General features: G+C 49.6%; 1 protein-coding gene across 1 annotated transcript; it reads right to left on the bottom strand.

The window, feature by feature from the left end:
- Positions 1 to 271: 271 nt before the first annotated feature.
- Positions 272 to 11,304, bottom strand: cxcl12a (chemokine (C-X-C motif) ligand 12a (stromal cell-derived factor 1)). Its single transcript, XM_056292457.1, has 4 exons — positions 11,167 to 11,304; positions 8,845 to 8,962; positions 6,708 to 6,791; positions 272 to 3,251 (listed from the first exon to the last, which is right to left on the bottom strand). Exons 1-4 carry the CDS (start codon positions 11,231 to 11,233, stop codon positions 3,224 to 3,226), a joined length of 297 nt encoding a protein of 98 aa, XP_056148432.1. The 5' UTR covers positions 11,234 to 11,304; the 3' UTR covers positions 272 to 3,223.
- Between the last annotated feature and the right edge of the window lie 4,156 nt (positions 11,305 to 15,460).

Raw genomic sequence — 15,460 nt, 5'->3', positions numbered from 1 at the left:
TCCATATGTATGCCTATGGATTTAGAATGGGATGTCATAAAAGCTCCTGTAGGTGTAATGGCCAGGTGTCCCAATACTTTTGTCCATATATATATGTAGTGTCATACTACTATACTGTCCAGGGTGTCTCCCCACCTGCCGCCCAATGACGGCTGGGATAGGCTCCAGCATCCCCGCGACCCTGATTGGGATACGAGAGAAAGCTCATCACAGCTATTTTGTGGGTTACATATTACAAGTTAACTTAAAAAAAGGCACGTGACATTTGAGCTATTTTTCTTGAAACGTTTATTCATAATGCACTGAATACACTATGTTGTAAGGAAAAGAAGCGTCAGTTGGATTACAAAGGGTTAAAATGTGAAAAAAACATGGGTACACGATACATGAAGTTACATGGTATTGTAGAATATTTGTCACGTGGTACAAGTTACCTGTCAGAGCGATCTTCACATTTTTTGGGGAGGTGACATAAGACCGGCCGCCACCAGCAGAGCCCTGCGACAGGGTTCGGGTGGGACACTGTAGGGTTTTGTGTCGTTGCTACTGTGGCGTGATAGTTGTGTGCCAGAACTGGGGGCAAAATACACAAGTTTCTCCTCGACTGAGGGGGCCGCTGCCTCTGCTTTGAGCAGCTTTAAACGGGGCTTCAAAAGTTGATCAGCCCTTTATCTACACTGACGATCCGTTCTCCCGTCATGCACACAGTGAGACCCGCTGTGCTCCGCCTCACGTGCACAACCAGAAAGTTCAAAGGTCACCTCTCAACTGTAATGCTTTCCTAATGGCCCCGGCTGACTTAATGGGGGAATAACAAGCAGGACCGCTGCCCGCGTCTTTCATTTACCCGTGCAAGTAAAACTAAACACATGTTCTCACATCAAAGTCGGGCTGTGACCTCTGACCCCTGCACACAGCCCGCTGACTGTACTGTGCAGCTGCTTACAGGCACTGCACAGCAGCCCTCACACATGCAGCAGCCTGCAAGCAGCGATGGAAACACCGCCGTCTGTGGAGGTGAGGTTGTTGGTGATTGTGTGGTCTGACTTGTCTCTGTTTAGTTTGTGTTTAGGTGTTGCATGGGTGCTACAGTAGCTCTGTGTTGTGTGTATGTAGCTGTATGTGTGTGTGTAACATGTTTTAAAAGTGAAACTAGGGGAGTGCCCACAACATTTAGCAGAATTACTGTTTTACTGACCAAATGTGTTGTTGTTTGTCTACCAACGTGTTAAACGTGTTGCGGTGTTGACCTCAGCATGTGAAATGTGTTGTCGTTTGCACACCAACATGCTAAAGGGGGACGCGTGGCTCATGCGTGACGACCGCAGCTCCTTCGTATGAACGTTCGGATTTAATGTGACTTCGTGGTTGACACGTGAATACAAAAATAAAATATTTGCCTCATCGTAACTTCACACATGACAAGGAGACTCAGTACAGGTGACGTCTCTCGTGCTTTAAAGGTGACAAAACGTTTCCAAAAACAGAACGAAAGGCATGGGAAGCGGCAAAGGACAAGACTTTAACAACCTGGACTTGCTGAGCAGTGGGCCTCCGGGTCGTCTCGCTGAATTAGCTGCTGGCAGGTGGACAGACTGGCTATAAAGTGCAGTGCTATCTATGACGGACGGTGGTTAAACTCACTACTGATACTACAACTACTGTTACCACCACTGTTAGTAGTACTTCCATATCTGCTGGAGTTACTTTATATACTCACTACTGTGGTTATTGGGTGGTTCTGCGGATCATGCCCCCCGCCCCCACCCCCCACCCCGGAGTCCATACGGTGACGGTGGGGTTAAACGGCAGAGGGTGATCCAGCTAAACCGCTAACGTGACTAGCTAGCACAATTTTTTTCCTGATCTCGTGGGGCCTCATGTACCAATCCTTACTATGGGCAAATTTGTGCGTACACACCCACGGATATATTTAGCCCTCGAGGTTGTCTGACAGTCAGCAGAAAAGCATGATGGTTATTTGTAAGTCCTTCCTCCTAACACAGTGTTTCTCAACCCAGTCCTCAAGGACCCCCTATCCTGCAGATTTTCATTGTAACCCTGCATAGGTAGCCCCACTTGTACTTACTCGACCAATCATCTCGCAGCACTTAATTATGCAAGGTGTGCAACGTCTGACAAAATTCATTGCTGATTGGTTGAATAACTACAAACAGGTACCTATTCAGGGTTGCAAAGAAAATATGCAGGATCGGGGGTCCTTGAGGACTGGGTTGAGAAACACTGTCCTAACACCTGTTGTCTACCTCTTGCAGTCACCCAGGCCTACGAAGACATTAGTGTTAGCCAGTCGGTGTCTGAATTCAGGGGTTACCCGACCTGAATTCAGGGGTTACCCAGGTTCTACACTGGTCTCTGAGACAAACGTCAGGGCTTAAAATATCCCGTGGGTGTGTACGCACAAATTTGCCCATAGTAACGACTGATACATGAGGCCCCTGGTGAGCTAAGGCGGGTTTGCCTTCTCACTGGCTGCTCCATTAACACCGTTTTGAGACGGCGGGTAGCATAAATTCACCCAACAGCAGCCACCCAACAACTAAGAAAACACTTTCCATGATTAAAGTAGTCCAGAAGCTTATATGGTCTTAACATGGCACCCACTGGATTACCAGCTACAAGCTACTTTGAGTGAAACTCTTCTTCGCCTGTTGTCGAATTCCAGGAAGCGAGTTTGCCCCTTTGTTTGTTTGGCTAGTTTGAAGAGGGAAGAGGGGAAGGAAAGACGCCATCTTATACATGTCATATTTACCACAGAGTCTCGGCTCAGCTAAAAGTGTCGAACTAAGTTTCACTGCGCTCTGGACTGCAACCCTCGCACTCTGCTTTCGCTGTCCGTGTCCTGACACCAAAACAACAGAGAGGCCAGAGGAACAAGCACAGCTCCAAAAATAGCTCTTTACTATTGAAGTTCATCAACAAACACATATGTACATCAAAGTTATAAAACATACACAGGTATAATTGCACATTGCTATAACAGAAGTCTCTATATAAGTAGTGAGAGTGGTGATAAGCGACGCTAGTGGCGGAGATTGTGGATTAGCGGCCATGTCGGTGAGTTGTAGGCGTGCTGCGTGCTACGGGCTGCAGCATGGTAGGCAAGATAAGTGCTGTATAGCATGCTGTATGGTCACATGTTACACATGTTACATGTACACGGTGGTGGTCCACATCCTCGGCGGATCACGCTGCACGCTGTCTAGTTGGCTTTTTTGGATTTCTTCATCCTGGTGGACGGAAACGGAATTGAATCAGAAATCAGAATCAGAAATCAGAAATCAGAAACACTTTGTCATTCCATGTCCTTCCGCACATGAAATGAGATGAATTATTGTTTTCCCCCAGCCCACAGCAGTGCAACACAACGACAAAAACACATATCCAAGAGCGACAAGAACTTCAGCAACACACATACTAACTAACACATATCTATACTAACACATACATCCATTCCATTATCCAAACCGCTTATCCTGCTCTCAGGGTCACGGGGATGCTGGAGCCTGTCCCAGCAGTGTCAGCCCTGTGATGGTCTGGAGACCTGAACAGGGTGTCTCCCCGCCTGACACCCAATGACTGCTGGGACACGTACATGCAAACTAAAATTAAAAATTAAAAAAAATAATCACTGTCCCAAGGGAAAAAAAGCCAGCCAGGATGACTGTCGGAACTGCTGGTCTGCATGGGCTAGCAGTTAGCTTAGCCTGCCCCGCTTCCGCGTCCTGTCGAGCGCAACTCCAGGCAGGGGCTGTGGTCCTTGGGCCCACCGGATGAAGCAGACCAAGCTCTCCCAGCCGATTCAATGCCAGCTCTCCCAGCCACACACCCTCGACACACCTCCCCGCACTCCACATGACGACACCAAAAACACCACAGTCAACGCCAGGCGAGGCCGCCGCCAGACCACCATTGGTGTTATCGGAACTGCCCATCTGCATGGGCTAGCAGTTCGCTTAGCCTGCCCCGCTTCCGCATCCTGTCAGACCGCCCTTGGTGTTACCCCTTAGGGCACAGCTATGGTCAGGGGCGTGGTACCTGGGCCCACGAGACAGCAGACCAAGCTCTTCCAGCCGATTCAGCGCCAGCTCTCCCAGCCACCAAACGACGACAAAACTTAAACACAGATGTGGACAAAGACACTGCATGGATGGTACTGGGTGAGGCCGCCGCAAACATGAATTCGCGCCGTCATCCTCCCACACCAGAAGCAGAACTTGATACTAGTTATTATTTCGAAGAAGGCTAAGTGTCATAGCATATGGCCAGTTTTGGTAATCGTTTCATCACACATCTTGGTGACTTCTTCAGTCTCAACTTATAACCCTTATAATCCAGGTAAGGAAATCACAGAAAGGTGAATCGGTTCATCTGGACACATCGTTTATTGAGAGAAACGTTTCCTTCAGTCTCAACTGGCTGCAGGAATCCCCACCCTTATAAATACCGCAGTGGCATAATGACCGAAAACAACCATCAGTTTCATATGCAAATTACCGTGACAAAATTTGCATATAAAACCCTCCTTGTTTTCAGTCGTTATGCCACTGTGGTATTTATAAGGGTGGGGATTCCTGCAGCCAGTTGAGACTGAAGGAAACGTTTCTCCCAATAAACGATGTGTCCAGATGAACTGATTCACCTTTCTGTGATTTCCTTACCTGGATTACAGAGCATGCATAACGACAACTGTGGTAATGTCTGTAACTCTTGTAATGCAGTTGCACTTCAAGACAACACACTTGAAGTGAATTAGTAAGGCAACAAGGAAGAGCACACACATCAACCAAGAAAAACAATTAACTATGTGAGAGACAGAAAATTCTCATCCTGTACATTTGCTCAGCTGTTGTTGCTGCTCACCACTACCTGCTCAGAATTAATCATGGCTTGTTTAGCAAAGATGCCAGAACTCAACAGAGAAGAGCCAAAATTGGGATGCCATGCTCTTACAAAACTCTAAATGCAGCAGATGCCGGCTCACATAATCTGCAATTTTAAGTCTGTTCAAGATGCTTCCATCCGTTATCCGGTTTAAGTTGACGAGTCCGTCCAGTCTCAGACCGTTAGTCAGGTGTTTGTTGAGACTACAAGAGACATTCTCTCTGCTGTGTGATGTTGATGTTGTTTCAATTGTTCGTCTTTTCTCTAGGAGGCTCAATGCCTGGAGGATTTTGAGCACATCTCTATCAACTTCCTAGATACTAGACAATATATCCTAGATGGACAATACTCTAGATACACAATATCCTAGACAATATCTTAGATAGACAATATCCTAGATACACAACATCCCAGATACACAATTTTCCAGATACACAATATCCTAGACAATTTCCTAGGTAGGCAATATCCTAGATAGACAATATCCTAGACAGTTTCCTAGGTAGGCAATATCGTAGATAGACAATATCCTAGACAATTTCCTCAATATACAATACCCTAGATGCACAATTTCCTAGATCAACTATATCCTAGACAATTTCCTAGATAGACAATATCCTAGATACTAGACAATTTCCTAGATAGACAATATCCTAGATACTAGACAATATCCTAGGTAGACAATATCCTAGACAATTTCCTAGATAGACAATATCCTAGATACATAATCTCCTAGATCAACTATATCCTAGACAATATCCTAGATCCACAATATCCTAGACAATTTCCTAGATAGACAATATCCTAGACAATTTCCTAGATAGACGAAAGTCTGAGGTGAATACTGCACAACTGTATTGATGTGTGCCAACACACACACACACACACTCATGATGCAGTCATGTATACAGTTCCACATATAGTACGTAATGTGTCCTCTGTCTTCTATGATGAAACAGGAAAAACACAAATAACTGTAGTTATTTCCTTTCTGTTGTAAATGGCCATCGTCATCTCTCTGGCAGGTCTGTTTTGTCATGTAGGACATGGGTTCACACCTTTAGCTCTGCAAGACAAAGACTCCACAGCCAGACAGAGACAGCCAGTCTAGTGGTGGTGGATGGGTCATTTGATGGCTACCTATCATCTGCATGTATGAACTAGCCATTCAGCACGGCTGATAACATCCTCTCCACCCTACAACTGATGCACTTATTCATCCAAACAGGTTAGATGAGGAAGTGCTGCGTTAACTAGACTGACTGACAGTCCACTGATGCAGAACAAAACCTCCTATGATCTGCTCCGATAGAAACCCAAGCTATCTCTCTGAGCCCTCAGCCTGCAGCTGACTCCCACTTGTGGTTAGGTGCCAATGAGTTTTGGCTCAGGACTCCCAAAATAAAACGAGCTGCAGCGGTCCCAGTAGACTACCGAGAGGCCAAATACAAATGCATAAATGCGCATTTCTACATTTGCATTGTTGCTTCCTTACTCTAAAGCGTCACAGAGGTCTATGTGATGTGATAATGGCCTTCCTTCAGCCCCTCTCTTCAGTAAACTACCTGAAACAGGTACACACAGCCAACACACAAAAACACACATCTGGGTGATACATGATGGAAACCACACATAATCCCCAATGCAGCACGGTTCATAGTGAGGACCGGACAGGTTAAAGAACAGTCGGAGAAAGGCCCATGCAAAGGTTGTGTTGCTGCCATGCAGCAGAGGGCTCACCATACAAACCAGCACAGGACTGTTACAGGCTAGCAAAGGGATGTGGATCTGCAGCCACTTACTTGCTGATAGCATTTCGGAGGTATTGCTGCAGCCATCGGATCTCCGGGTTAACGCACACCTCCTTGTTGGTCTTCAGTTTGGCACTGAGGAGAGCAGGAAATGAATTCAGTTAAATCACTTCCACGGGGGATTTGTTGCATTTTAGAAAAGAAGAGTAGTAAATCCTGCAGAATAATGCCTTAAACTTGTTTTAACAACGGTGAGAAATTCATCAAGATTACCATCGCTGGTTCGAGAGCTTATTTGTGGCTCTGTGATTCCCCTGGGCAGATACGTTTGGCACACTCACTCGCGTTTTGTCAGCAAAATGAAATCCACCGCCACGGCAGCTGCCTGGCTTGATAATGACCAAGAATTAACTCTCTTTTACCTAATTCACTCAGGAACCAGGAACACTTCATTTGTCACGTGCACGACATGACAAATGAAGTGTCATGTCATGTCCTTCATTTGTCGTGCATGACATGAAACGGAATATGGTTTCTCCCCAGGCCACAGCGGTGCAACACAGACAAAAACACGTCCAAAAACTTCAAGAACTTCAAGAACACGAATCTCCAAACTATCACATATAACTACACTAACACATATATTCAAGCTAACACAGATCCAAGCTAACATTTTTTTTTTAAATAACCCCTGTCCAAGGGAACGAACGCCAGCCAGGATGACTGGCTGCCGGTGTGTGCGGGCTAGCAGTTAGCTTAGCCTGCCCCGCTTCCAAGTCCTGTCAGACCGCCCTCGGCGCTTCCTCTTCGGGCGCGGCTCCAGGCAGGGCCGCGGTCCCTGGGCCCACAGGACGCGGGCAGACCCAGCCAGCTCTCCCGTCTGATCCAGCGCCAGCTCTCCCAGCCGTCACGCGAACACACACGTGGACGCAGACGTGGACAAAGACCCTGCGTGGACGGTGCTGGACGAGGCCGCCGCAAACGCGAATTCGCGCCGTCAGCTTTCCACACCGGAAGCGGAAACAGTATTGGACGGTAACGGAAGCGGAAACAGTATTCGACAGTACCGGAAGCGGAAACAGTATTCGACGGTACCGGAAGCTGAAACAGTATTCGACGGAAGCGGAAACAGTATTCGACGGTATCGGAAGCGGAAACAGTATTCGACGGTACCGGAAGCGGAAACAGTATTCGGCGGCATTGTTTTCCCGCCTTAAACGGTCCCCCTTGCGTGAGATACTGGCGCTTTCATTCCGTTGAAAAGCCCCGGAACAGCAACTCTGCCCTGACACCCCGATTACATTTGACATTTTACCCCCCCGACAATTAATATGCAGCGCGGAGGGAGTACGTCGAGGCTGACTTGGTTATTGGCCGCTCTGTAAATCGGAAATGACCCCGCAGATATTTGCGGTATGAGTCAGGACCGGAAGTTGTGCGTGCGTCTCTGTGGAGGTTCTGGATGAACGACGCAAAATGCGCGCGCGTGCACGTGAGGGCGCCTTTGAAAGCGTCTAAAGCTCTTTTTTTTTTTTAAAAAACCCCTCTCCAGATTCAATTATCCTTGAACTTTTCTTGACTGTTTTCTTTTCTTTCTTTTTTTACCAAAGCTCGCTCAGCTTGTCTTCATATCCGTCCCCGAAAGTCGCTTCACACAGGCCCGGGCACTGAGCAGGACCGGACCGTAAAACTTAAAGAGTCCCCGAGCGCGCGGGAAACGCTGCGTGACAAGCAAAACGAGCCATTTAATTAGCTTCTCGTTGTGCAGTCGCTTTCCTGCCCAAAACACCACGCCGTCCAAATACACCCCCGTAAAACGCACTTCCTGCTGGAGATGTGTCAGTGTGCAGATGCATTGGACCTGTACTACTCACCAAGTGTGCGTGCGTGTGTGTGCGTGCGTGTGTGTGTGTGTTATGGTATTAAAGAGGGAAGAGAAGGTCCATACACATGACTGCACGCCTCCTTTCTCTGGCCTGTCACCCCGAAGAGATTGATGGTGAGAAATGTCCTGCAAAGAGGAAACCTGTCCACACCGCTTTCTAAAGCCAGGGAAGAGAATGCACCCGTGCACGGTTGCGTGTGCGCGCGCATGCGCGCGCGCACGCTGCACGTGTAAGCGTGCGTGTGAGCGTGCGTGTGTGCGTGTGTGTGTGTGTATTGGCCTCCACGTGGGAGCGGTACTCACATCACTTGGAAGGGGCAGTTGGGCGTGTGTATGAACTTGAGCTCCCGGATGATGCCACGGGGGAGGCTGCTGACGGTGGAGCGGCAGTAGCATCGCTCCACCAGACTGATGGGCTTGGCTGCGGAGGGAAGCAAAGAGAGAAGTACTGCTAACGAGGGGGAAACCACTGCAGTAGCGGAGCCGGTCCGTCACCCAGACCCGATAAGCTGCCCACTGGGCGATGGCGGCGAACACTGCGGCGTGCGTAAATGCGCATGCACGGGGGGGGGGGGGCTTAACGTGCGAAGGCTTGACTTTTTTTTCTCGAGACCCCCTCGTGCTGCCCACACGTTGTGCATACTGCCCTGGTCTTAAGGGTCCTTAAACCCCAAATCGATTTTTGCACGAGGAAACAACGCGTCGCTCGTGGCACACCGTGGGACTATCTACCTGGGTGCTGCTGCCTCCCCACGGTGCAGCAAGACTGCACCGTTGCGCACACTTGGACACCCCCTGGTTTTTATTACAACACACCTGTCCCACTTGTTTTCCTTACTAAAGCAGAGGTTTATCATCATTATTATTATTATTATTATTATTATGATTGGTAGCATTGCTTAAGGTACTGCCTAGGTGCAAAAATCAACTTTTTAGCAAGAGATGGCACTAAGAAAGTAGCAGAAATGTGCAGAAAGTCGTTTTTGCCTGGCCCTAAGACAATCTTGGTACCCTAGTGGTGCACAGCTTTCATGGAAATATGAACATAAAACAGCGTTTCACTTGTTCTAGTGTTGGGGGGGGGGTCTTATACATGTCATATTTACCACTGTAGGTAAGTCATCACATTTCAGGTGGCGAGCAGATCATTTAGAGTCTTTCCCCCGCTGCTAAACACGATCCCGGGCCTTCCTGCCCCGCGGGCAACAACAGAGGGGGTACGGCGGGGTTAGCACCCCCATGTCTTTCAGCTCTTCAAATGAGAAGAGTGTCCGTTATTACGCGTAAAGACGAATATTCATACGAGTGCGTGTCTGTGCGTCCGTGGCCAACGGCCACAGACGCCACATTTAGGCCGGTTTGAAGCTGCAGACTCGCCCCACTGTGCTGGCACACTACACACTTCACCTTTACACTTGCGTTTAGCCGTCTGGCAGATGCGAGCTCAGCAGCCAGCAGATAAACTAGTCCTGGCGGAGGGATACGTAATACTGATCATCACATCACGGTGGTCCCATATGACGTGGTCGTGCAGCTGGTCGTCCCCCCGCAGCGGAGAGCCGCTGCGTCTCGGAGCACCAACAGGCGCAAAACACAAATCCGATTTACAGCGTGACAGGCATGTTGCCATGGATACACCCACGCCTACTCGCTGGTATTGATGCATTTCTTCTTCTTCTTCTGTTTTTTTTAGGAAATGTGTGGATGCGAAGTGGGGAGCACGCACCAGGCCGCCTCCAGATCTGCAGCCACCGGAGGCAGGTGGTGTGAAGCACCTCCACCTCTATATGATAATGACTTCTACACCTGACAGAACGGTGTTACCATGGAAACCCCCCCCCGAAAAAAAGCACGAGAGACCCTGGGGTCGGGGGGTCCGGGGTAGCCCCAAACCGAGGCGTTAGCGAACGAACACGCACGCAGCCAGCCAGACGAGGACTGTTACGCACGGTGCGGAGCGGTCTGGCGGAGGCGCCCGGGGAGATCCGGCGCCTCCTTTACGCGCGGCGGTGCAAGCTGTCCCTCGTGCCAGACTCCCGAATGATTGACAGCAAATGCAATATGCTTCCAAATAAAAGCTGCTCTACTATTTCACTTTCATTTAATTAATTTCGGGTTTTTTTGGGGAAAACGGGACAGCTGGTTAAAGAAGCGCGCCAACACCTATTCGTTTCGTTATATCCACCACGTTTCCAGTCGGAGGAGGAAAGCCACGGCGGAGACCTGGATGCGGTTTCTGCACCGCCTGGATCATGCGGGTTTTATTTGATCTAAACCGGTTTTGGACGCTTGCTGAGCTTTTTTTTCTCCTTTTTGCGGCGAAGCTGCGCGTATCCCAGACAGCCCGGGAAGAGGACAAGACTACTAATCAGGAATCACTACCGGCATTCCCTTCTTTTCCTAACAGAATTCCTGCAAATCCGAAAGGGTTTTGTCCAGGTGGTCGGGCACCGCGGCGGTGCGCGCGCTGCAGACGCTCGACTCGGCTCGTCCGGATGCAGCGTTAAGACTCTGCAGGCTCGCCGGACCGATGCGGACTCAACATGGAGACGGAGAGAAGACGCACACGCTCGTGCGGTCGGTGCGAGGGGGGGGGAGGGGGGACCCGGTCCCGACACTGCCTACCTTCTGCCGGAGGCGCGTGCGACGCTACCGCGAGGAAACCCACGACCAAGAGCACCGTTAGATCCATGGTCCGGTACGGGAGACTTCGCGGGACGCTCTGACGCACGGAGGGCGAGGCGAAGGGTTAAGAGTTCCCTCGCGGCGCCAAACCCTACCCCCCCCTTACACCTCCCCCTTACACCCCCACCCCCTCTGAGGGAGAAAGGAGGAGTGACTGTAGTGATGAATGACCTCCCACACACACCCCCCCCGCACCTCCCACCCACCATATCTGGCGCGACCACTTTCCTTCTCTTCCTTTTCATCAGGCGTTTTCGCATCCATCATCTGCGCCAGCAGAGCTGCTGCACGGCCCGCAGACCCGCAGACCCGCAGACCCGCAGACCCGCAGACCCGCAGGGGCTCCTTTTGGTTTCTACTGCACTGGTAGAAATAAATAAAAATATAGATTGACAACATAAAGGGATGCGTGGGCTCCTGCGTTTCCTTTAACGCTGCCAGGCGCATCCCTATCGGGCATGCTGGCCTTGGGATCGGGTCGGTCCTGCAGGCAGCACCGACGCGATCCGCTTCTCTTTTCTTATTCTTCTCTTTTTTTTCTTTTTTTCATGTGTTTATTTTTAGTCATGGTGTAACTTCCCAGAAACAGCCTGACTACTGCCCCCCACATCCATCTTATCCAGAATCAGCTTTACTACCGCCCCCGGATTCCTGTAATCCACTACTGTCCCCGGAGTCATGTAATCCATTACTGCCCCCAGATTCATGTAATCCACTACTGCCCCCAGATTCATGTAACCCAGAATCAGCCTTACTACTGCCCCCAGAATCCTGTAATCCAGAATCAGCCTACTACTGACCCCCAGATTCCTGTAATCCAGAATCAGCCTTACTTCTGCCCCCAGAATCCTGTAATCCAGAATCAGCCTAAACCTGCCCCCCAGATTCCTGTAATCCAGAACCAGCCTTACTACTACCCCCCAGATTCCTATAATCCAGAATCAGCCTAAACCTGCCCCCCAGATTCCTGTAATCCAAAATCAGCCTACTACTGCCCCCAGATTCATGTAATCCAGAATCAGCGTTACTACCGCCCCCGGATTCCTGTAATCCAGAATCAGCCTACTACTGCCCCCCAGATTCCTGTAATCCAGAATCAGCCTTACTACTACCCCCCAGATTCCTGTAATCCAGAATCAGCCTACTACTGCCCCCAGATTCATGTAATCCAGAATCAGCCTTACTACTGCCCCCCAGATTAATGTAATCCAGAATCAGCCTTACTACTGCCCCCCAGATTCATGTAATCCAGAATCAGCGTTACTACCGCCCCCAGATTCCTGTAACCCAGAATCAGCCTTACTACTGCCCCCCAGATTCCTGTAATCCAGAATCAGCGTTACTACCGCCCCCCAGATTCATGTAATCCAGAATCAGCCTTACTACTACCCCCCAGATTCCTGTAATCCAGAATCAGCCTTACTACTACCCCCCAGATTCCTGTAATCCAGAATCAGCCTACTACTGCCCCCAGATTCATGTAATCCAGAATCAGCCTTACTACTGCCCCCCAGATTCATGTAATCCAGAATCAGCGTTACTACCATCCCCCAGATTCCTGTAATCCAGAATCAGCATACAACTGTCCCCCAGATTCATGTAATCCAGAATCAGCGTTACTGCCGCCCCCCAGATTCCTGTAATCCAGAATCAGCCTTACTTCGGCCCCCAGAATCCTGTAATCCAGAATCAGCCTACTACTGCCCCCAGATTCACGTAATCCAGAATCAGCCTTACTACTACCTCCCAGATTCCTGTAATCCAGAATCAGCCTACTACTGCCCCCCAGATTCATGTAATCCAGAATCAGCGTTACTACCGCCCCCGGATTCCTGTAATCCAGAATCAGCCGCCTACTGCCCCCCAGATTCCTGTAATCCAGAATCAGCCTTACTACTGACCCCCAGATTCCTGTAATCCAGAATAGCCTACTACTGCCCCCCAGATTCCTGTAATCCAGAATCAGCATACAACTGCCCCCCAGATTCATGTAATCCAGAATCAGCGTTACTACCGCCTCCCAGATTCATGTAATCCAGAATCAGCCTTACTACTGCCCCCAGATTCATGTAATCCAGAATCAGCCTTACTACTGCCCCCCAGATTCCTGTAATCCAGAATCAGCCTTACTACTGCCCCCAGATTCATGTAATCCAGAATCAGCCTTACTACTGCCCCTCAGATTCATGTAATCCAGAATCAGCCTTACTACTGCCCCCAGATTCATGTAATCCAGAATCAGCCTTACTACTGCCCCCAGATTCATGTAATCCAGAATCAGCCTTACTACTGCCCCTCAGAATCATGTAATCCAGAATCAGCCTTACTACTGACCCCCAGATTCCTGTAATCCAGAATCAGCCTTACTACTGCCCCCAGATTAATTCAATCATGCAAATCATGTAAAATTACAATGCAAATGCAGGACCCTGATGAGACTAATATACCCCCGATATATAAAGAAAACAGCAGCAGGGAGTCAGTCATAACATCCCCCCCAATGCCCCCTCCCCCCCAACAAGGAAGGAGCGCAGTTCTTCTCGTTTTAAGTGGATCACTAAACAATTGTCTTTACCACTGGCTGGACCCTCCCAGTGTTGTGGTTTGAGCGTCTGTGTGTGTGTGTCCGTGTGCGTGTGTGCGTGTGTGTGTGTGTGTGTGTGTGTGTGTGTGTGTGTGTGTGTGTGTGTGTGTGTGTGTGTGTGCACGCCCATGTCCTCGCTGTTGTGTTTGGGGGTTGGGGGTGTTATTAGTGTGTTTAACAGGATGCAGATGTGAAGTCTGTTTCCAGACATTGGGCTTTTATCCTCGGAGCAAACCCCACGTGTGTAAATGTTTAGGGGTCTGTGCACATGGATGTGTGCGCGTCTGTGCGTCTCTGTGTGTGTGTGTCTGTGTGTGAGCTTGTATGTCAAGAGTCTCCGCCTCATCCAGCGGAGATGGGAGATGTGTAACGTATGATGCAAAGGTAGGAGAGTCGAGGCTTCTGTCCAGACTTTGGACTGAATAATGACCCCCCCCCTTTAATGCCTGAAGATTCTGCAGCGGCTTGGTGTAAGTACACAAAAGACCACAACATACAATCTCGCCATTCCAGGGTCCTTCCTGAAAAACAGTGTGAGCGCTGAGCACATTCCGGCTGATTGAGTTAAGTTTCTGGCAGCTTCTGGGAGTTACTCAGTGACAAGAGCGTTTTTGCATAAGAGGCCGACTTGACGTTTTCAAGCCCTCTTTTGTTTTTCTTGCGAGCTCACTGCTCCCCTCATCAGAGGGGCCAGTGGCCCTGCCGTCAGCCCAGTTTATCGTGAAGTGGCGTATAGGGATGGGTAGATAGAGGAGAGATAAGGGTTATCCTGCAACTACCGCTGTCACTGACATGTGCGTCTTTTCAACGGTAATCTGCTTCTATACACAGGCAGCGTGTCTGAAGTCAGTCTGTTTGCGTGCATGAAGTAATTGTCATCAAGTTAATCTCATCGAGTCCTTTTTTGGGAAGGTTGACGCTAGAGCCGACGGAGCGCGGGCACGGAAGTAGCCGTGATTGGCTGTTGCGTCGGCCAATAGACAGCGCGGAACCTCGAAGCGCGCTGACTTGAAACAAACGATGCGCACTGAAACATTTAGCTAGCTAGTGTAACCGGTTAGTTTCTTGCCCGGTGCGGGATTCGATACGGGGTGTACTGCACCACAAGGTGACATCACTAACCGCTCGGCTAAAGGGTCAGACCCGTTAGCTAACGGGTCTTATTAGTAGTTTACAGTCGTCACCCTCTCCCGGAAGCGCGCCCTCGCGCTTTGTTATTCCCGCGCTCCGAAGAGACTTCTGAGGATCTGCACACTTCCGGATCCCACCGCTGCCACCAATGTAACCGGTTATTTTCTTGCCCGGTGCGGGATTCGATACGGGGTGTACTGCACCACAAGGCGACATCGCTAACCGCTCGGCTAAAGGGTCAGACCCGTTAGCTAGGGGCTAACGTGTCTTATTAGTAGTTTACACTAGCTTACAGCCGACCTGAACACTGCCAGACCGTACTGTAACGTTAGCTAACGTTAAGGCTTGCTAACAACGGAAGCTCCAAAAGAGCTTGAACCCTAACCCTAACCAACAACCAATCACGTCTACTTCTGTGCCTACGCCCCGTTGGCTCTAGCATCAACCTTTTGGGAATGGGATGGGAAGATGGCGGCGCGAATTCACGTCTGCGGCGGCCTCAGCCAGTACCGTCCACGC

Source organism: Lampris incognitus, chromosome 13 (assembly GCF_029633865.1).
Source record: "Lampris incognitus isolate fLamInc1 chromosome 13, fLamInc1.hap2, whole genome shotgun sequence".
Classification (NCBI taxonomy): Eukaryota; Metazoa; Chordata; class Actinopteri; order Lampriformes; family Lampridae; genus Lampris; species Lampris incognitus.
The sequence above is the reverse complement of the archived record's forward strand: the minus strand, read 5'-3'. Positions and strand labels throughout refer to the sequence as shown.